The following is a 22,138-nucleotide window of genomic DNA, read 5'->3' as shown; positions in this document are numbered from 1 at the left end:
TTATATTCTAAACATATATGTACGTTTTCTTTTCCTCATAAAGGTTTTTTTAATGTTTACAGACTCAAGGTATTTGGACTGTGTGCAATTCTTTTGACATTTTCTTATTAATCTATCTCTCTAATAGAAATGAGAACATTTTTGAAAAGATGAGAAAACCATACAGCAGATAAAAGATGAGTTATATACATTGAAAATGTCTCATAAATACCCAAAATATGTTATATTTTCAAAAGCAGGCATCAAAAGGGTATATAAATGCTATGTTCTAACTTTGTTAACAAAAAATTATAGAACTACAGCAAATAATCATGAATATTCATAGAAAACAGGATTAGAAGTAAATGCAGCAATATTTAACAGGGATTACTTAAAATGGTATTGTAGGGAGAGTTTTAAAAACTTTTTTTCTGTGTTTTCCAAAATCTCCAACAATGCATATATATTTATAATTAGGGAAATGTGTTTTTGAAAGAAAAAAATATTTCTCATACTACTGCCCCTTAAGTGGCATATCCAAATTTTACATTGATCCAGTTGCAGTTAAGCCTTGTAAGGAACATGAGTATGTACTGTCTGTAACCTGATACTTTGTTCTAGCTTTCCTGCAGCACCAAAATTCTTTAAATAGGGACCCTGTGGGGTGGCTGCAGGGGACAGGGGTTAAGGGGTAGCAGGGACCTCATTCAGTTTTAGTTTAGTTGAAGTAACTAAATCCAGATACTAAAATTTCAAAAATAAATATTTATTTGCCAGAACTATGAACTCATGTATACTAGAAATAGTTAGCTAAAATCGTGTTTAAGTCCTTTACTTATTTTAAAATAATGCATTTGAATTTTATTATAGATAATATTTTAACAATGTGAAACTAGTACACAAAGTTTCTGGCATTTCTGATTGATACACGTCAGGAATTTTGAAGATGATGTAAATTATTTAAAAATCCTAATTTAAATAACCCATATTTTAATATTATATACTTAAAAAATAGCTTAAAATTAAATAATGCCTAAAGCAGGTTTGTCTTTCCTTTTATCTGTATATTAACTTTAACTTCTTTTAACATATGGTGTTTAATGACTGTAATGATTTTTCACCTAGTATGGAATACATAAATACATAGTTGTGACATTCTGTGTTGAAATATTGGCATGTTGACCCATTTGGCCTGTTTAATTAGGAAATAAAGATGGTAGAGCCAGTCGGAAAATGAATAGTTAATCGTGGAGGAGGAGAAAACATAGCTCAGTACTTTGACTAGAGGCAGCTGGGAAAGTGACGTCCTGTAGCATTTGCTGTTCTAGAAAGTACAGAGACACGTAGTGAAAATGGGAGGATCTAGAAGGAGGCTGTCTCCCGTGTAGTGTATATTTATCTGTAAGTGAGCCGTTGGGGAAGGATTGAATACAGAGACGCTGTCTGCTTGCTGCCTTAAGACAGCTAGCTGAATTGCTGATTAACTTTTAAAATACCCAGCTTGGTTTATTTTTCTTAGAATCTGTCTATTGCTAAGACTGGGGACACTGTTTTCTTTTACAAAGGGAAATCTAAGTTAATTTCAAGGCATTCGAAATGGGGAAAGACTATTATTGCATTTTGGGAATTGAGAAAGGAGCTTCAGATGAAGATATTAAAAAGGCTTACCGAAAACAAGCCCTCAAATTTCATCCGGACAAGAACAAATCTCCTCAGGCAGAGGAAAAATTTAAAGAGGTCGCAGAAGCTTATGAAGTATTGAGTGATCCTAAAAAGAGAGAAATATATGATCAGTTTGGGGAGGAAGGTAAGTATTCTCTGCATATCTTTCTGTCTCTTCGACTCTGTCTCTTTTTCTCTCTCTCTCCCAGCCTTTTTTCCCCTCTCTCTCAGCTTGTGGTTATCCTTAAATTTGATTCTCAGTCATATCAAAAGTAGAAGGACAAATAATGGATAATAACAAGATTTCATCTCTGGTCATATGAATGAGTATTGCAGAGCTATGAATGAAATGTCCTTGTTTGCCTTTTTTATTTTAGCATTTTGTATTATACATATTTTTCATTAGACTTACAATGTTAACATTGTATATTTTAAAAGAAACCTTGAATTCCCATACCTATTAGTAAATTGTGTCAAAAGTCTTATGCAACCTGTTTCGTTTTCTAATGAATTTTCTGCCAGAACCAATAGAGTCTTTAGTCATTTAAAACCTTAAGATTGGCGTTTCAGGTTCTGAGTAGTTTATACTGTATTCACAAAAACAAAAAGTAGTTTTTTGCCTTTCTTATAGCAAGGCTAGTTTAGACTGAACAAGACAGAGTTGTGACTCTCAGAAGCAGAAGGCGCAGGCATTTAGCTTCTAGTTGTTTTTGGCATTCTGCCTGGAGAGGAAAGAATTTTCCTGATGTCATAAAATACCAGAACAAGTTTTTAGCTTAATTGTAAACAATAATTGTGTGCCAAGAAAATGAGATCTCAGAAATACAATTTTTGACCTAAAATGGCCACCTAGTTAGAATAATTATTGATTTACTTTTAGGTGACATTATTTCTTTTGAAATTTTACTATCTAGGTATAGAGAAAAACAAGACAACTTCCCTTTCCTCTCCCTGCCATACCTTTGTTTTTTGCATTGTGAGATCAAAAACTAGTGAGCACAGTAAAAGAGAATAATTTCAGATTATCCTTTTTTCATTCTTCATTTTAAATCAGGTTTGTCCATCACTTCCATATAAATGGGGCTATGAAGTAAGACTATTTCAAATTGCTAATTGATAACACAAAAAACTTTGACTTGTACTGGTTTGGGGATTTTCAACTTTTAACATCAGGACTAAGTTATTAGTTTTTCCCCCAAAATACTGGCTTTCAAATCATTGTAGCTATGAAAACTTTTTTGTTATCCCTTTGATTCCTTTATTATATTTAACATCCAATTTTCCTAGAAATATATTCTTAAAATTATAGTGAAGCAGTGACTGCTTATTTTGAATGAAACAAATCAAATGTAGATAAGCAGGGTGATTGTATATAGAGGGTTTTTTTCCTTCTTGTTTTGTTTAACTTTTCTGATCTATGAGTTGCCCAAAATTGAAGTTTATGTTGCTGGTTTTGGTGTGGTGAGGACCTACAGTGTCAGGTTCTTACAAAGTAAATATTGAAAAAGGCAAATACTGGGCAGTTCAATCCTGCATGATACCCATGGCCATACATATTACCCAATATATCATGACTTGGTTTATCTCAAAAGCTAAGCAGGATTCTGAGATACTACCAATAATGTACTACTATTTCTGAAGGAGTTATTTTGTAATTTTGTAAAGAAATTCACAAACATGGAATAACACTGTGAATTCCTATGAAAAAGCAGATATCCACTGCTTTATATTTAAAATATTTTGCAGCAATTCACTGATAGCTCAAGTTTGTGGCTAAGCCATTAGATTCAGGGTTTAGTAAGGATATTTGTCTTCAGAATTTTCAAGTCACCAAATGATACATTTTTCTTGATTTAACATTACCTCTTAATAGTGCTTTCCTAGAGTGATTTTTCTTATTTAATTTTTATTGGGCATTACACAGTGAGTGAATTTTTTTAAAAATTAAATCACCCTGAATCTGTATACCCTGGATTTTTTTTTTTAACTTACATAATTGATATTAGTGATAGGAGGAGTGAGGAGAGAATACATTTTTTAAAACATAGAAATATATTATGCAGAAATACCATTCTCTAGTTATAGGTTACTTGAAAATACAATTGAATGGGCCAGGCGCGGTGGCTCACGCCTGTAATTCCAGCACTTTGGGAGGCTGAGACAGGTGATCACCTGAGGTTAGGAGTTCAAGACCAGCCTGGCCAACATGGTGAAACCCTGTCTCCACTAAAAATACAAAAATTAGCTGGGTGTGGTGGCGGGCGCCTGTAATCCCAGCTCCTTGGGAGGGTGAGGCAGGAGAATCGCCTGAACCCAAGAGGCGGAGGTTGCAGTGAGCCGAGATCGAGCCACTGAACTTAAGCCTAGGCGACAGAGCGAGACCCCGTCTCAAAAAAAAAAAAAAAGAAAAAAAAGGAAATACAATTGAATGAAAGTTATTTGAATTATTTTTTAGAATTATTCTTTCTTCACAGGAAAGTATTATATTTATTTGCCGTTTATTCAGAATGTCTCATTTATTCTATTAAAAATTCCATTTAGATACACTGTGAAAGTAGGGGAAAACATTTTTTCTCTTTGCCTTTTATTTATATCCAGACGTGGTTCCGTAGGTTTCTCCAGTAGTAACAAAACACTGAACTTTAGGGCTATGGAAACACTATTAATTTACCTGGTATCCTTCTTCCCGCTCCCCCTCAGTTATTACAGTCTTGGGACTTAGAGCTGGGATGGTGGGAATGAGGAACCATGAACTGAAAAGTATATGTTGCTATGCTAAATTTATATATTTAGGCATGAAAGAACCAGTAATCCACTTTGTGTTCTGAATATTCACAATTCAAAACGTTTTGTTTTAAAAACGGTTGGCTACTGGGTGAGGTGGCATATGCCTGTAGTCTCAGCTAATAGGGAGGCTGAGGCTGAAGGACTGCTTGAGCCCAAGAGTTTGAGTCCAGCCTTTGCAACATAGCAAGCAAGACCCTATCTCTAAGAAAAACAAAGGAAAGAAAAAAAAATACAGATACCTCAAATTTACTTTTAGGAATCTATAAAAGGGAAACAAAAACATGTCCACACAAAGACATGTATCTGAATGCCTATAGCAGCATTATTTATAATAGCCTCAAACTGGAAACAATATGAAAGCACCATAAATTGGTGAATTAAACAAAATATGCTATATTCATTCTATGAGGAACTATTTAGCAATAAAAGGACCAATTTCTGAAACATGCTACACCATGGGTGAACCTCAGAAACTATGCTAAATGAAAGAAGCCAGATGTAAAAGACTACATATTGTATGATTTTATTTATGTGAAATGTCTGGAAAAGGCCAGTACGTAGAAAAAGAAAGTAGATCTTTCTTGCCTAGGACTTGAGGTGGGAGCAGGGATTAGCTACAAATAACAACTAGAGAATTCTTTGGAATGATGGAAATGTTCTATAACTGGATTCTGATGATGTTTATACAACTCTATCAATTTACTATAATCAATTGAATTGTATTTGTACAAGAGGTTAATTTTATGTATGTAATAAATCTCTTTTTAAAAATAAATTTTCTCTATAGTTGAATCATTTGGAAATAAAAACCACAGAACTACAGAAATTTAAAATTGGATTCTGAACCACTCTCTCCCAAAGTTTTAGGTTTAGTCTTGAAGAGTTTAGTGGATGTCAGCAGAAATTTGTATTAAGAGATTTAAAAGAAAAGAGTTTCAATAACACATCCTCATTTATTCCAGTTCTCTAACTTTTCTTTTTTTATACTTTCTGTATTTTGTTATTGCTTATGATTTATTCAGTAACTTCAAATATTAAAAGGTAGTGTTTAAATGATAAAACTTATATTTATTAATCTTTATACTAGTTCTCTTCTGTTCTTTAACATATATTTAGCTAGCTGGATTTTTAAAAATTTACTGTTTGTTCTGAAAACATGTAAGTAAATTTGATGTGAATTAAAACTGTTTAAAAGATCTCAGAATCTCATTATTTTTTAACTGAAGTCTTGCTATAAATCTGGATTTTTACATATTAGATCTCCTTGGAGTAAGAGTTATTAAAGTACTATGTTTTTTTCTTTGCAATCTGAATTTTTCTCCAGTGTTTCTTCTTTTGGAAACTTTTAGTCAACCTTAACTAATTAGTGGGAATCATTGTTATAGATAGTATTGCAAACACGTATTTGGTTTGGGACTGCAAACTGGTTGACTGGTTAGTTGTAAAATAATAGCAGTCCTGCTAAATCATAGGCAAATGTTGATTCTCTAGTGCATTTTTTGATCACACAAAATGATAATAGTGTCTAGAAAACATTTGAATAGCAGAGGGAATCCAATTGAATATTAAACATTTCCATTAGTGTTCAAAATGCACATGATTAAGAACTGACCATAAAGTTAATGTGACGTTACTTAAAATTTTATATGCTACACAATGCAAGTGATACTTGCATAATAATGTATGTTATAGTGGCATGAATTTTGGTAGGATTTTTTTCTTTTTTTGTTGTTGTTTTTGAGACAGAATCTTGCTCTGTCACCCAGGCTGGAGTGCAGTGGTGCGATCTTGGCTCACTGCAACTTCCGCCTCCCCAGTCCAAGTGATTCTCCTGCCTCAGCCTCCTGTGTAGCTGGGATTATAGGTGCGCCACCACGCCTGGCTAATTTTTGTTTTTGTTTTTGTTTTTGTTTTGTTTTGTTTTTGAGACAGAGTCTTGCTCTGTCGCCCAGGCTGGAGTGCGGTGGCCGGATCTCAGCTCACTGCAAGCTCCGCCTCCCGGGTTTACGCCATTCTCCTGCCTCAGCCTCACGAGTAGCTGGGACTACAGGCGCCCGCCACCTCGCCCGGCTAGTTTTTTGTATTTTTACTAGCGACGGGGTTTCACCGTGTTGGTCAGGCAGATCTCAAACTCCTGACCTCATGCTTCACTCGCCTTGGCCTCCCAAAGTGCTGGGATTACAGGTGTGAGCCACTGCACCGGTCTAGGATTTTTTTCATTCATTCGAGTAGCTTCATTCTTTGTCTGAGCTGCGTAGTTGACTGTTTAATAGTGTCTAGGAAAACCTCAAAGCTGCATTGGAGTCTTTTTATCAGCTTTGATAAGTTACTTCAGACTTTGTATGAATCTTCTCAGGGACTTTGTAATTCTGACCGAATTACCATTTTTGGCAGAGGAGGAAGAGGTTTTCGAGAAAGCCAAACCCATGACGTAATAAATTAAAACGTTATTATTTCTTTTCATGAATTCATTATGGGTGCAAGTATTAAATTTTGTCTCATAAGAGGCTAGATTGGGCAGGCTGATTTACCCAGTTTGCTTAACTCAGTTAAGTAATTATATTCCCTTAAGTCTATGGGATGAAGGATAAAATGATTCGAATAATTTAAGCATTGGTTGAGTCACTTTGGTCATGACCTTGAGCTACATATTATTCTATCATTAAAAAAAATCTGCCATTAGCTTTTTAACATTTGGAGTTATAATTATACTACTAAAATTTGTAAAAGGGAAATTTGGATGAGCTGCTTATGAAAAGATCTTGTCCTGCTTATACTTGTCATTCAGTTTCTACAAGGAATTTCCCTAACTGCTATTTGGATATATTGTTCAATACATATTTTGACAATTTTCAGATTATTAGGTCTCTCTTGGTCTCTCCAGATTCTATTCAGGGATGAAGGTAAAAATTTAGATATCACTTGAGACTCTGTTAGATGAAATAGAGTGTATATATATACCTTTTAATGGAAGAAGCCAAATGTAGAATAAGACATAAGCAAAACTAAGTTTCTTTAAAGTATGCTGGTGTTAGTGGCATTTTAAATTGTTAAATCTCTTATATATGTATATGTGTGATTATATTTTACATTGTTTTTGCTTCTGCCTTTTTCTCTGTACTGATATGCAAGATACTTTTTTTAGTTTTGATTTAGAAGGACTTTAGGAATTAGTTCATTCCCTTCATTCACTAAGCGTGGATGCCTACCATTTTCAGCCCTGTATGCTTGAGCAATGCAAAATGAATATATTTCCTGCCTTCAAATCACTCACTGTTTGGAGATATTAGAATCTCCTAGCTTAACCTGTTGAATTTTTCATAGTTTTATGATCTTTAGATTCTTTTCCTGCTTGTTTCTTGGTCAGTATTGACCTCTAAAAGATCACCATACTGTTGTTTTTTGGGTTTTAGTAGAACATTTCTTTCACACATAGTGGAAAATGTTGTTTCAAATATAATCTTTTCTGGGTTAAATATTACTTAGTGGAACCTTTAAGCAAAGGGTCAAAAAGTCACTATATTGTTGCCTGAGGTGGATTGTTCACAAGAGACAGAAATAACCCATATAGAGGCCTTACATGTCAAAGTTTACAGCTCTTGATTTCAGTCTTCTTCTCATAAGCATTGAAATTAATGCTAAGATGTGGTATGCCTAGATAAACAAATTTGGCATCTAGAGAAGGAATGACAATTTTCGTGTCTAAAAAACTATTTTTCATTATTAGAATTTTTTTACTCTCTGCCACAGAGTTCTATTTTAATTTTTTTTTTTTTTTTTTTTTTTGAGATGGAGTTTTGCTCCTTTTGCCCAGACTGGAGTGCAATGGCTCAGTCTTGGCTCACTGTAACCTCCGCCTCCCAGGTTCAAGCGATTCTCCTGCCTTAGCCTCCCAAGTAGCTGGGATTATAGGCATGTGCCACCATGCCCAGCTAATTTTGTATTTGTACTAGAGATGGGGTTTCACCATGTAGACCAGGCTGGTCTCGAACTCCTGACCTCAAGTGATGCACCCGACTCGCTCTCCCAAAGTGCTGAGATTACAGGTTTGAGCCACTGCACCTGGCCCTATTTTAATTCTTAAACAGTAAAAGATGATCTGAAATAAAACTAGTTAGAATGAATATGGTATTTTTTATTACATTATATTTTTACGTATTTCTATTTTATTTATATATAAACAGTATGAATGTGGTATCTTGTATTTTACAATATATTTTATTAATATATTTATATTTTTAAATGTTATATATATTGTTTGATTATAATATAAATTAAATATTTAAGTTCTATACTTTGTATCAATTACTGAAGACCTTCCAACTGACATCTTTTAAAAACTTACATATTTATAAGTAGATACTTATATAATTTATATATTTCAGCATGCCAGATCAGTAGTTTATAAGATAAGAAGTTCCTAATTTTCTTTGCTTTTTCTTTTTTTTTCTTTTCTTTTTTTTTTTTTTTTTGAGACGGAGTCTCACACTGTTGCCTGGGCTGGTGTGCAGTGGCGCGACCTTGGCTTACTGCAACCTCCGCCTCCTGGGTTCAAGTGATTCTCCTGCCTCAGCCTCCCAAGTAGCTAGTATTACGGGCGCCCACCACCACACCTGGCTAATTTTTTGTAATTTTAGTAGAGACGGGGTTTCACTATGTTGGCCAGGCTGGTCTCAAACTCCTGACCTCATGATCTGCCTGCCTCGGCCTCCCAGAGTGTTGGGATTACAGGTGTGAGCCTCTGCGCCTGACCTTATTTTATTTTTCTTACTTACCTGAGGAACAAAGAATCAGGAATAAATTATTAAAGATGCTGATTTGGCCAGGAGCAGTGGCTCATGCCTGTAATCCCAGCACTTTGGGAGGCCGAGGCAGGCAGATCATCTGAGGTCGGGAGTTCAAGACCAGCCTGACCAACATGGAGAAACCTTGCCTCTACTAAAAATACAAAGTTAGCCGGGCGTGGTGGCGCATGCCTGTAATCCCAGCTACTCGGGAGGCTGAGGCAGGAGAATCGTTTGAACCCGGGAGGCGGAGGTTGCGGTGAGCCGAGATTGCACCATTGCACTCCAGCCTGGGCAAACAAGAACGAAACTCTGTCTCAAAAACAAAACAAAACAACAACAACAACAACAAAGAGTGCTAATTTGGAGGAAGAATTTGAAAACTAACAATTTAACTTAGGATGTAATCATTAAGAGTTTTATAGCTGTTCTGTATTTAAAGTGGCATTTCTGGCCAATATTAATACATTTTAATGTAAGTTAGCCAAAGTTTATTAGCAATACAGTTTTTGAAAGTTTAACTTGAGTTGCAAGCTTTTTTCTAATAATGCTTATCTCTTCAATTAGGGTTGAAAGGAGGAGCAGGAGGCACTGATGGACAAGGAGGTACCTTCCGGTACACCTTTCATGGCGATCCTCATGCTACATTTGCTGCATTTTTCGGAGGGTCCAACCCCTTTGAAATTTTCTTTGGAAGACGAATGGGTGGTGGTAGAGATTCTGAAGAAATGGAAATAGATGGTGATCCTTTTAGTGCCTTTGGTTTCAGCATGAATGGATATCCAAGAGACAGGAATTCTGTGGGGCCATCCCGCCTCAAACAAGATCCTCCAGTTATTCATGAACTTAGAGTATCACTTGAAGAGATATATAGTGGTTGTACCAAACGGATGAAGATTTCTCGAAAAAGGCTAAATGCTGATGGAAGGAGTTACAGATCCGAGGACAAAATTCTTACCATTGAAATTAAAAAAGGGTGGAAAGAAGGCACCAAAATTACTTTTCCAAGAGAAGGAGATGAAACACCAAATAGTATTCCAGCAGACATTGTTTTTATCATTAAAGACAAAGATCATCCAAAATTTAAAAGAGATGGATCAAATATAATTTATACTGCTAAAATTAGTTTACGAGAGGTAAGTTGGTAGGACCTAAAATCCTGAGACCAAATAATTATGTGGTTGATCATAGGGAGTATATCTAGATAATAGCTAACATTTGTTTAATGCCTATTATACGTTAAAAATAATTATTATAACAATCCTCTAAGATAGTACTGGTATTATACCTCTTATATGGATGTGATTATATTTTCTAACTTTAGTTACTTAGAATTAAAGTGTCAATTTTAAGTGCTAACTGGATTATGTACTATGAGGCTGCTTTTACAAATGTGCTTTATAAGATCTGCATTGGTAATCTCAACACATTAGGCCCTATATATAGGGTTTGTTCTAAAATTGTTAATATGGAGTAATAATTGCATAACAAAAAGGTATTAGAAGAAAATAATTTATAATTCACTATAAATAATAAATTTGTATACCTTTATGTTAATAAAAATACACATTTATAAGTTCATATAAATATATACATTTATAAATTATAATGGTACTGCATTAATACAGTTATTACTTGAGTTCTTATTTGCACTTTTTTTTTTTTTTTGAGACAGAGTCTTGCTCTGTCACCCAGATTGGCGTGATCTCGGCTCACTGTAACCTCCGCCTCTGGGTTCAAGTGATTCTCCTGCCTCCGCCTCCTGAGTAGTTGGGATTACAGGCGCCTGCCACCACACCCAGCTAATTTTTGTAGTTTTAGTAGAGACAGGGTTTTACCATGTTGGCCAGGCTGGTCTTGAATTCCTGACCTCAGGTGATCCACCCACCTCGGCCTCCCAAAGTCCTGGGATTACAGGTGTGAGCCACCACGCCCAGCCTATTTGCACTATTTCTCAAATTGGATTGTAACTCTGCAAATATGGTCATAGCAGTTCCCTGCTTCAAATTCTTAAATTGCTGTACATAACCTGTACCATAAAGTCCAAACTCTTTAGCTTAAAATAAGTAATTTTAAATCTGATGTCTACCCCTAAAATGTATATGCACTTCTCCAAGTTGGCTCTATTATTGTTATTTATTATTATTATCTTTTTGTGATGGAGTCTTGCTCTGTCACCCATGCTGGAGTGCAGTGGCACAAATTCTTGGCTTACTGCAGCCTCCACCTCCCAGGTTCAAGTGATTCTGCTGCCTCGGGCTCCCGAGTAGCTGGGATTACAGGTGCCCGCCACCATGCCCAGCTGATTTTTGTATTTTTAGTAGAGATGGGTTTTTACCATGTTGGCCAGGCTCATCTTGAACTCTTTTTTTTTTATTTTTTTTATTTTATTTTTGAGACGGAGTCTCGCTCTGTCGCTCAGGCTGGAGTGCAATGGCCGGATCTCAGCTCACTGAAAGCTCCGCCTCCCGGGTTCCTGCCATTCTCCTGCCTCAGCCTCCCGAGTAGCTGGGACTACAGGCGCCCGCCACCTCGCCCGGCTAGTTTTTTTTTTTGTATTTTTTTTTAGTAGAGATGGGGTTTCACCGTGTTAGCCAGGATAGTCTCGATCCTCCCGTCTCGGCCTCCCAAAGTGCTGGGATTACAGGCTTGAGCCACCGCGCCCGGCCTCATCTTGAACTCTTGACCTCAAGTGAACCGCCCACCTCGGCCTCCCAAAGTACTGGGATTATAGGTGTGAGCCACCCCACCCAGCCCAGTTTGCTCTATTATTATCTTGTATACTTGAGCTCTACTCTGTGGAACACTATTGTTTCTCACCCTGCTCTAATACCTACCTGCTGCTGGTCCAATGCTCAGTTCAAGCATCCTCTGCTCCCAGAATCTAAGGGGTTAAGTTGGGTGCTCTTTCTCTCACAAAAGACTTCCATGCTTACCTTTGTTCCTACACTATACAGTACTATAATGGCTAGTTTGCTTCTATGTTTCTTTGAGTTCCTTGTGCATTCCTTGAGCTGAGGTCTGTGTTCATGGTCCCTATAAGGCTCACCATCTAGCCGGAATGTGTGGCATATAGTAAATGTTCAGTAAACATTTGTTAGATGAAACAAATATATTTCTTGTCCTAATAGTTTCCAGAAAAATAGTTGCTCCTATCCTGTTCTTTCTAGTCCTGAATTTCTCCCTCTTCTCCCATTCCAATCCCTGCATCTTGAATGTATTAATAGCAACTTCAAAATAACCATGTCATTCCAGGGCAGTGTGGAACATATCCTTTACTTTTCTTTTCTTTTTTTTTTTTTTTGGTGACATATCTAATAATGCATGTCCTGAAGGAATTTTCCTTTTTTTTTTTTTTTTTGAGACGGAGTCTTGCTCTGTCGCCCAGGCTGGGGTGCAGTGGCCGGATCTCAGCTCACTGCAAGCTCCACCTCCCGGGTTTACGCCATTCTCCTGCCTCAGCCTCCTGAGTAGCTGGGACTACAGGCGCCCGCCACCTCGCCTGGCTAGTTTTTTGTATTTTTTAGTAGAGATGGGGTTTCACCGTGTTAGCCAGGATGGTCTCGATCTCCTGACCTCGTGATCCACCCATCTCGGCCTCCCAAAGTGCTGGGATTACAGGCTTGAGCCACTGCGCCTGGCCTTTTTTTTTTTTTTTTTTTTTTGAGACAGAGTTTTGATCTTGTTGCCCAGGCTGGAGTGCAATGGTGCAATCTCGGCTCACTGCAATCTCCGCCTCTCGGGTTCAAGTGATTCTCCTGCCTCAGCCTCCCAAGTAGCTGGGATTACAGGCATGCGCCACTGTGTTTGCCTAATTTTGTATTTTTAGTAAAGACAAGGTTTCTCCATGTTGGTCAGGGTGGTCTCGAACTCCTGACCTCAGGTGATCTGCCTGCCTCAGCCTCCCAAAGCGTTGGGATTATAGGCATGAGCCACCGTGCCTGACTTCTGAAGGAATTTTCTAATGAGGAAAAAAAATCTATAACTATTGTTATTCTTTTGGAGGTTAAAGTTTTACCTTAGTGGTATTATCCTTTACCATCTGGTAATATTTGTGCTTAGATTTTTGAGTTTTGAAGTGTGTTCATTTTATTTTATTTGGTCCATTTTAGGCATTGTGTGGCTGCTCAATTAATGTACCAACACTGGATGGAAGAAACATACCTATGTCAGTAAATGATATTGTGAAACCTGGAATGAGAAGAAGAATTATTGGATATGGGCTGCCATTTCCAAAAAATCCTGACCAACGTGGTGACCTTCTAATAGAATTTGAGGTGTCCTTCCCAGATACTATATCATCTTCATCCAAAGAAGTACTTAGGAAACATCTTCCTGCCTCATAGAATGAAGAACTTTGTTACCCATATTTTGATAAGGCACTGAAAATATAAAAGGACTGGCAGTTTACTGATGTAGATGTGAATTCTGTATAAAGATGTGTAAATTCTTTTGAGGGTTCGTTAAATTGCATGAATAGAGACGGGTCAAATAAATAGGCAAAAGGGATTTTTACAGTTAGAGATAAAGAGAAAACCATTAACTATATTTTATTTCATTTCTCCCGATTCAGATATTTTTAGTAATTTGCTTATATGTAAAAGTTGTTTTTGTGGAGTCAGTAGGTATATTTCTAATAAAGTGCTAGACTATCCAATTACTTAATTTCTTATACCTTTAGATAATCAGTATGAAAAGTTCCCATTTATAATGGAAATGAAAATTCTTAACTATACATGTGATATGTATTTCTAGAAAAGAATAAAAACCCAAGTCAGTTATTAGATTTAAATCACCTTCTGAAATGCTGCTATAGGGCTGGTATCAGTAAAAGAATATCCTGATACATATGTTTCACCATTTTGATTTTTAAAGTATGCTGTAGCATTTCTTAATAACATCGTTGTGATGTTCTTAAGGCAGACCTTTCTTCATAACAAGGAAATTAATGGCAATTTCTCTCCTGTGGAAATCCCAATTGCCTGAATTACTGATATTTTAGAAATAGACTTTTTAAAATGCCATATGTAATTTTATGCAAGTTGACTATATATCTTGTTCTTAATAAATTATAGGCTCATTTTGTTCTCTGCTAGTTTAAAGTAATTTGTTTAATAATAGATGTGTTTTTAGAGGAAATGCTGTTACTTGGAATTTTCCAGTTATACAGTCTTCTATAACTTACTAATAATATGCTATATATACTTTATGTAATTTCCCTAAAAAGAATGAACTACCACTACACTATGGTGTTAAACCAAAATATGGGGAAAATAAACACTAACTGCTGCTTATGGATAATGTTGCAACTACTTGTTATGCATATAAATATTTTACTTTTTCATATGTATAGATTGCATTTCTTAGGTGTTTTAATTTTTTAAATATATTTACGTTTAAAAAATTTAGTTTTGTTTTCTGTTTTATAACTATAGTGAGAATGATGTGTTGAAACAAAGTTTTTGGTTATAAAATAGTTTTCAGGAATATATATATATATATATATATATATATATATATATATATATAGGGTCCTGTCACCTTTTAGTAGAATATGAAATATTCTTTTAGAAATCCAATATAAATAGGTTATAATAGCCATATTCTTTATTACTTATCGAGATATAATTTACATGCCATAAAGTTTACCTTTAAAATACACAATTCAGTGGTTTTAGTAATATTCACAAAGTGGTACAATCATCATCACTTTCTAATTCCAGAATATTTTCATCACCCCAAAAAGAAGTCCTAAATCCATTAGCAGTTACTTCCCATTCTTCCCTTCCTCCAGCCCCTGAAAACACTACCATCTACTTTTTGTCTGTATGGATTTGTCCATTCTGGACATTTCATATAAATAGACTCAAACAATATATGGCTTTTTTTTTTTTTTGGTCTGGCCTCTTTCATTTAGCTTAATGTTTTCAAGGTTCACCTATGTTGTATCATGTATCAGTACTTTATTTTTTTGTGGCACATTATATGGATATACCACATTTTGTTTATCTTTTCATTAATTATGGGGATTTGGCTTATTTCTACTTTTTCCACTATTATAAATAATGCTGCTATGAACATTTGTGTGCAAGTTTTTGTGTTTCAATTCTCATGGGTATATACCTAAAAGTGGAATTTCTGGGAGTAACCATATATTTGAGATGCAAATGGAAAATGCTTGAAAAAAATGCCAGAAAATTCAGCTAATTGTATTTATTACTCTAATTCAAAAATGATTCTTCTGTAACTGTCTCTCTGAATGACAGTTAAAACTCCCTACGGAAGTGTGAACATCACAGAAATTTTCTCACCAGTCTAAAGATCTAGATCTGAAAAGCATCAACGTGGTGACTGATAGTGGTTTCTGTTTTAAACCCATCATTATTTATCGCAATTTTCTTGATTAAGCATTTTCTCCCAGGTAAAATAAATATTTACAGATAGATATATAATAATATTTGGATTAAAAGGTTTTTTTAAGCAGAGAATTATTATTCTAGTAGTAAATAAATTTACATAACTACACAAAACCAGTACACCAGTATCTCTCTTATCTTAAAGGATATTGACAATGCTTTAGCATGTAGTAAGTGCCCAGTTTTTATGTGTTGAATGTTGAATTAAAAGTAGTAATAAGAGTAGAATTTTAAAGTTTTTTAATTTATTTTTTCAAATTATGAAAGTACTTTTTATTTAAAAATGTTTTCTTTAAATTCAACCAGGTTCTTGGATAGCCGGAATAGTTTTGAAGTACTATATATCGCATAAAGAAAGATGTTTATCTTTCCTAAAAGAAAAACCACAAATTGCTTATGTTAAAAAAGAAAAAAAAGAAGGCGGCCAGGCACTGTCGCTTACACCTGTAATCTCAGTACTTAGGGAGGCTGAGGCAGGGGAAAATCACTTGAGTCCAGGAGTTTGAAACCAGCCTGGACAACATAGTAAGACTCCATCTCTACAAGTAAACATTTAAAAATTAGCTGAGCCTGGTAGCATGTGCTGTAATTCCAACTACTTGGGAGACTGAGGTGGGAGGATTGCTTGAGCCCAGGAGGTAGAGGCTGTAGTGAGTCCGGTTGCACGACTGCACTCAGCCTGGGTGACAGAGTGAGACCCTGTCTCAAAAACAAAAACAAGTATAAACCAAGGTGATTAATGGTCTGCTAATAGATGTGCCAGCTCAGTGGTTTGGCCAGCTCAGTGGTTTAAAAACTATTTTTTAATTAGAATGCTTTTAGGCAAGACATGGCATCTTCTGTTGCCACTGACCTACCATTATCTATTGCATTACATAAAGCTGCTTCACATGTTTAGTTATATTGCCTGGGCCTCTGAAAGCATCTGAGTTAGTTACATCTACTGTAGCTCATCACTCTTGTCTATTGTTAGCCTTCCTTGGAGACAAGGAGACTTGTCTTGCTTGTTTATTTTTGGGAAACTCATTCAAATAGTTATGATGGGTAAAGGAAACTAATATATGTGATTAGACTCAGTAAATGGCTCAGAAGGGACTATCTTCATATGCCAAGGATTATTTACATAACCTCAAAGAGTTAAGACTAAACATCATTCTTTATCCAAAAATAATTTTTATCTACTAATGTGTAGTGTAGTATACTGCCTATCTATATACCTGACTTCATGTATACATGGTTTATTTTTTACCCCTTATGGAGAAGTATAGAAAAAAATGTGGCTTGTTACTTTTAGATAATAGCTTAATCAAAATGTGAGTCAGAAGTTTTATAGAGTAAATATTTCAACTTTTTAAACTTTTTTTCTGTGATACTTTTAGTTCATAAAATTCATAAAACATTTGGAGCTGGAAATAATTTTTAAAATCCCATTTTCTAGATAAAGAAGTAAACCCAGAAAGGCTAAGTGACTTGTCTGTGGTTAAAGAGCAGGTTTGATGTATTCAAGACTCTTCTGGTCATTAAAAAATAGAATAAAAGAAAGAAAGAAAAAAAAAGAGAGCAGGCCAGGTGCGGTGGTTCATGCCTGTAATCCCAGCACTTTGGGAGGCCGAGGCAGGTGGATCACTCAAGGCCAGGAGTTCGAGACCAGCCTGGTCTACACGGTGAAACCCCATCTCTACTAAAAATACAAAAATTAGCTGGGCATGGTGGCATGCGCCTGTAATCCCCGCTATTCGGGAGGCTAAGGCAAGAGAATCACTTGAACCCAGCAGGTGGAGGTTGTGGTGAGCCAAGGTCATGCCATTGCATTCCAGCCTGGGCAACAAGAGTGAAACTCCGTCTCAAAATAAATAAATAAATAAAACTAAAAATAAAAATCCTGCCTGCTTTTGATTTTAGTTTATGAAACACTAACTTTATAAGAGCATAGAGTGCTAACACATAGTTCATAATAAACATTTTCAAATATGTGGCCCAATATTTTTTTATAGTAATTGATAATTTTGTGAGATAGTTATTACTACTTCATGTGGCAGATGAGGAAACAGAGATTCAGGCATTGTTAAGTACTTTATCCCAGATCACGCAGCTAGAGATGCAACTGAGATTCAAGCCCAGATTGTGATTTTCGACCTGCTATTTCTACTGTTCATGGCTACATGGTTGTGAAGATGATAGTTGTCTTTATTTGTTCTACCTGAAAAACCTGAAGCAATCCCTCATATCCACTGAATTATTTAAGATAATAATTTTAGGAGATTGACAGAAGCCACCAATTTCTCTTAATGAATAGTGACAAATTCATTATGATGCCTTGCTGTTGTCAGTGTCAGAAATTTTTTTGTACAGGGCACTAGGCTATGCTGGGGTCACAGATAAGAATGATCTTTATAAAGGCCTTCATAAACTTGAGCATTGAGGTCATAATACATAAAATGCATGACAGTGGAAATGCACCATATGCCCTCCTCCTATGAGAAACGTGTTTTCTACCACTAGTAGTTGTTTCTGCCTAGGTATCATTTAGGGGCAGAACCAAGAATATGAGGTAATTTTTTCCTTGTGTCTAAATTGTATTAGTTTTATGATAACCAAATACACCTCTTTTCTCCTGCTTTGCACAAATTCAGGAACGACAGGGGAAATGTATTGTTTTGTATTAATTTTGATAGACACAGAATAAAAATTCATTTCTCCTCTGTGCCAAGATCTGTGTTAGTTGTAATGGTGAATTTAACTAACCTGTTCCTTACCCTCATAGAACTTATTATTTTTTTTATTTTCTTGAGATGGAGTTTCACTCTGCCCCCATGCTGGAGTACAGTGGTGCAATCTTGGCTCACTGTAACCTCCACCTCCCGGGTCCAAGCAATTCTCCTGTGTCAGCCTCCCAAGTAGCTGGGATTACAGGCACCTGCCACCATGCCTGGCTAATTTTTGTATTTCTAGTAGAAACAGGGTTTCACCATGTTGGCCAGGCTGATCTCGAACTCCCGACTTCAGGTGATCCACCCACCTAGGCCTCCCAAAGTACTGGGATTACAGGCATGAGCCACCGTGCCCAGTCAAACTTATTATTTTTATTCTTTAAGATTTATGCAGTAGGGCACAGTGGCTCACGCCTGTAATCTCAGCACTTTGGGAGGCCGAGGCGGGTGGATCACGAGGTCAGGAATTCGAGACTAGCCTGGCCAAGATGATGAAACCCTGTCTCTACTAAAAATATAAAAATTAGCTGGGCGTTGTGGTATGTGCCTGTAATCCCTGCTATTTGGGAGGCTGAGGCAGGAGAATCACTTGAACCCGGGAGGCGGAGGTTGCAGTGAGCTGAGATTGTGCCACTGTATTCCATCCTGGGTGACAGAGCGAGACTCCATCTCAAAAAAACAAAAAAGATTTATTAGTTAGAAGTAACAAGATTACATGAAAATTTTTGTTTATTGGGGTTTGTTTTATCATCAGCGTATGGTCTATGCTGGAGAATGTTCCATGTGTACTTAAGAATGTCTATTATTATTATTGGGTGGCATATTCCATAGATGTCAGTTAGGTCTAGTTTGTTTATAGTATCAAGTCTTCCATTTCATTGTTGATTTCTACCTACATATTCTATCCATTATTGAAAGTGGGGTATTGAAGTCTCCAACTATTGTTAAATTGTCTTTATCTCCCTTCATTTCTATCATTTTTTTGCTTTATGTATTTTGGTGTTCTGTTTTTAGGTATATATACATTTACAATTTTTTATACCTTCCTAATGGATTAATCTGTTTATGATTATAAAATATCATTCACCCTTTTAACATTATAAAATGCCCCTCTTTACCTTTACCTAGTGACATTTTTTGTTTCAAAGTCTATTTGGTCTGATATTAGTATAGCCACTTCAGTTTTCTTCTGGTTGCTGTTTGTATGATATATCTTTTTCCTTCTATTTTTGATCTATTTGTATCTTTGAATCCAAATTTTGTCCCATATGGACAGCATAGAGTTGGAATTCATTTTTGTTATACTCTCTGACATTTTCTGCCTTTTGATTGGCTTAATCCATTCACATTTAATGTTACTATTGACACAGTTGAAATTTACATCTGCTTTTTTACTTTTTGTTTTCTATATGCTCACTTTTTTGTTTTCTATTCCTCCTTCACCGCTTTCTTTTGCATGAAGTGAGTATTTTCTAATGTAGCATTTCAATTTCTTTAATGATTTTTCCCATTATCTTTTTTGGTATTATTTCCTTAATGGTTGCTCAAGGACTTAAGATGTACATCTTAGGAGGCTTAGCTTCTGGTTTCTAATAAGTTTGTTTCAGTGAGATACAGACATTACTCCTGTACAGCTCTATTTTTCCTTTTGTCCTTTTTGTGGTATTATTATACATATTACATCTATAATTGTTATAAACCCATGGTTATAATGATTAATTTTATAATTTTATGTCTTTTAAAGAAGACAAGAGGGAAGATTAGAAGACAGGAGAGCAAATATTTATTTATAGCTTTTTGTTATATTAGCCTTCTTGATAGCTCTGGTTCTCTTCATTTATTCTTGTGGATTCAATTTACCACACAGAGTAATGTCTCCAATACAGCCTTGTTCCCACTCACCTCCTTTGTGCTGTTATTGGTAAACATATTGCATTTCTACATGTTTTAGTCCCAACAATACATTATATACATATTGTTTTATAAAATTGCTTTTTTAAAAAATGGAGATGGGGTCTTGCTATGTTGTCCAGACTGGTCTTGAACTCCTGGGCTCAAGTGATCCACCCACCTCAGCCTCCCAAAGTGCAAGGATTACAGGCATAAGCCACCATGCTCAGCCGACTATTGCTTTTAAAATCAGCTAAGAGAAGAAAGAAGAAGAAATGTGCATTTCTACTGTCTTTTTTAATTACACAATTACCTTTACCAGTGTCCTTTGTGTGTTCATGTGGATTTGAATTACTGTCTGGGCTAACTTACTTTCAGCCTGCAGAACTTCTGTAAATATTTCTTGTAAGGTGGGTCCACTATGAACAAATTCTCCATTTTTGTTTATCTGGGAATGTCTTTATTTTGCCTTCATTTCTGAAAGATTATTTTGCTGGATGTGGAATTCTTGGTTAACAGATTATTATTATTATTATTATTTTAAACCGCTTTGACTATGCTGTCCCACTTCCTCTGGTTAGAAGTTAGCTGATACTATTGGGGTTCCTTTATTAGTAAAAAAAATTAGCTGGGCACAGTAACTCATGCCTGTAATCCCAGCACTTTGCGAGGCTGAGGCGGGTGAATCACCTGAGGTCAGGAGTTTGAGATGAGCTTGACCAATATGGTGAAACCCCGTCTCTACTAAAAATACAAAAATTAGTCAGGTGTGGCGGTGTGTGCCTGTAATCCCAGCTACTCCAGAGGCTGAGACAGGAGAATTGCTTGAACCCAGGAGACGGGGGCTTGCAGTGAACCCAGATCGTGTCATTGCACTCCAGCCTGGACAACAGAGCGAGATTCCATGTCAAAAAAACAACAAAAACAAAAAAACCGAACAAACAAAAAAACCAACAAACATGTATCTCTTGCTGTTTTCAAATTTTTCTCACGTTTTGCTTTTAAAATGCTTTTAGCATTTTGTTCATATTCATGCACTTATTCAGTTGCCCTAACTGGTAATAATGTGTCTTAACAAATGTCTTTAGAGAAAGAGAATATCTCTCTCTCTGTCTCTATTTTTTTTTTTTTTTTTTTGAGACAGAGTCTCTCACTCTTGTTGCCCAGGCTGGAGTGCAATGGTGCGTCCTCAGCTCGCTGCAACTTCCGCCTCCCAGGTTCAAGCGATTTGCCTGCTTCAGCCTCTCGAGTAGCTGGGATTACAGGCACCCACCACCATGACTGGCAATTTTTTTTTTTTGTATCTTTAGTAGAGATGGGGTTTCATCATACTGGCCAGGCTGGTCTCGAACTCCAGACGTCAGGTGATCCACCCACCTCAGCCTCCCAAACTGCTGGGATTACGGGTATGAGCCACCATGCCCAGCTATCTCTCTATTTTAATGAATAATATTTTGCTTGCTTCCGAAGTATAAGCCGGAATAATTAAAATGCATAATAATATAGTACTAGAGAGTGTTCTATGTAAAATATAGCCCACTTAAGAAGGAAGGAAGGCTAGGTGCAGTGGCTCATGCCTGTAATCCCAGCACTTTGGGATGCCGAGGCAGGGAGATCACCCGAGGTCAGGCGTTTGAGACTAGCCTGGATAACATGGTGAAACCCCGTCTCTACTAAAAATCAAAAAATTAACTGGGCCTAGTGGTGCACACCTATAATCCCAGCTACTCTAGAGGCTAAGGCAGGAGAATTGCTTGAACCCGGGAAGCAGAGGTTGCAGTGAACCAAGAACATGCCACTGCACTCTCATCTGGGTGATAGAGCAAAACTCAGTCTCAAAATAATAATAATAATAATAAGAATAAGAATAAGAATAAGAAGAAGAAGAAGAAGAAGAAGAAGGAAGGAA

The 22,138-nt window shown here is 36.2% G+C and overlaps 1 protein-coding gene across 12 annotated transcripts in view; it reads left to right on the top strand.

The window, feature by feature from the left end:
• The window catches only part of DNAJB4 (DnaJ heat shock protein family (Hsp40) member B4), a 37,614-nt gene extending 23,000 nt beyond the window's left edge, over positions 1-14,614 (top strand). For 6 of the 12 annotated variants that reach the window (XM_015142789.3, XM_015142787.3, XM_077980011.1 and 3 more), the window contains 3 exons: positions 1,545-1,786; positions 9,780-10,348; positions 13,325-14,510. In XM_015142789.3, coding sequence (XP_014998275.1) covers positions 1,576-1,786; positions 9,780-10,348; positions 13,325-13,558 — 1,014 coding nt within the window. In that variant the 5' untranslated portion in view covers positions 1,545-1,575 and the 3' untranslated portion in view covers positions 13,559-14,510. Of the gene's footprint in view, positions 1-1,408; positions 1,787-9,779; positions 10,349-13,324 lie in introns of those variants that run through there. The other 6 variants (XM_015142809.3, XM_015142800.3, XM_077980251.1 and 3 more) reach the window with 2 other exon arrangements.
• Positions 14,615-22,138: the final 7,524 nt, after the last annotated feature.

The sequence above is a fragment of the Macaca mulatta genome, chromosome 1, assembly GCF_049350105.2.
Source record: "Macaca mulatta isolate MMU2019108-1 chromosome 1, T2T-MMU8v2.0, whole genome shotgun sequence".
NCBI lineage: Eukaryota > Metazoa > Chordata > Mammalia > Primates > Cercopithecidae > Macaca > Macaca mulatta.
This window is presented reverse-complemented; position numbering and strand designations above follow the sequence as displayed.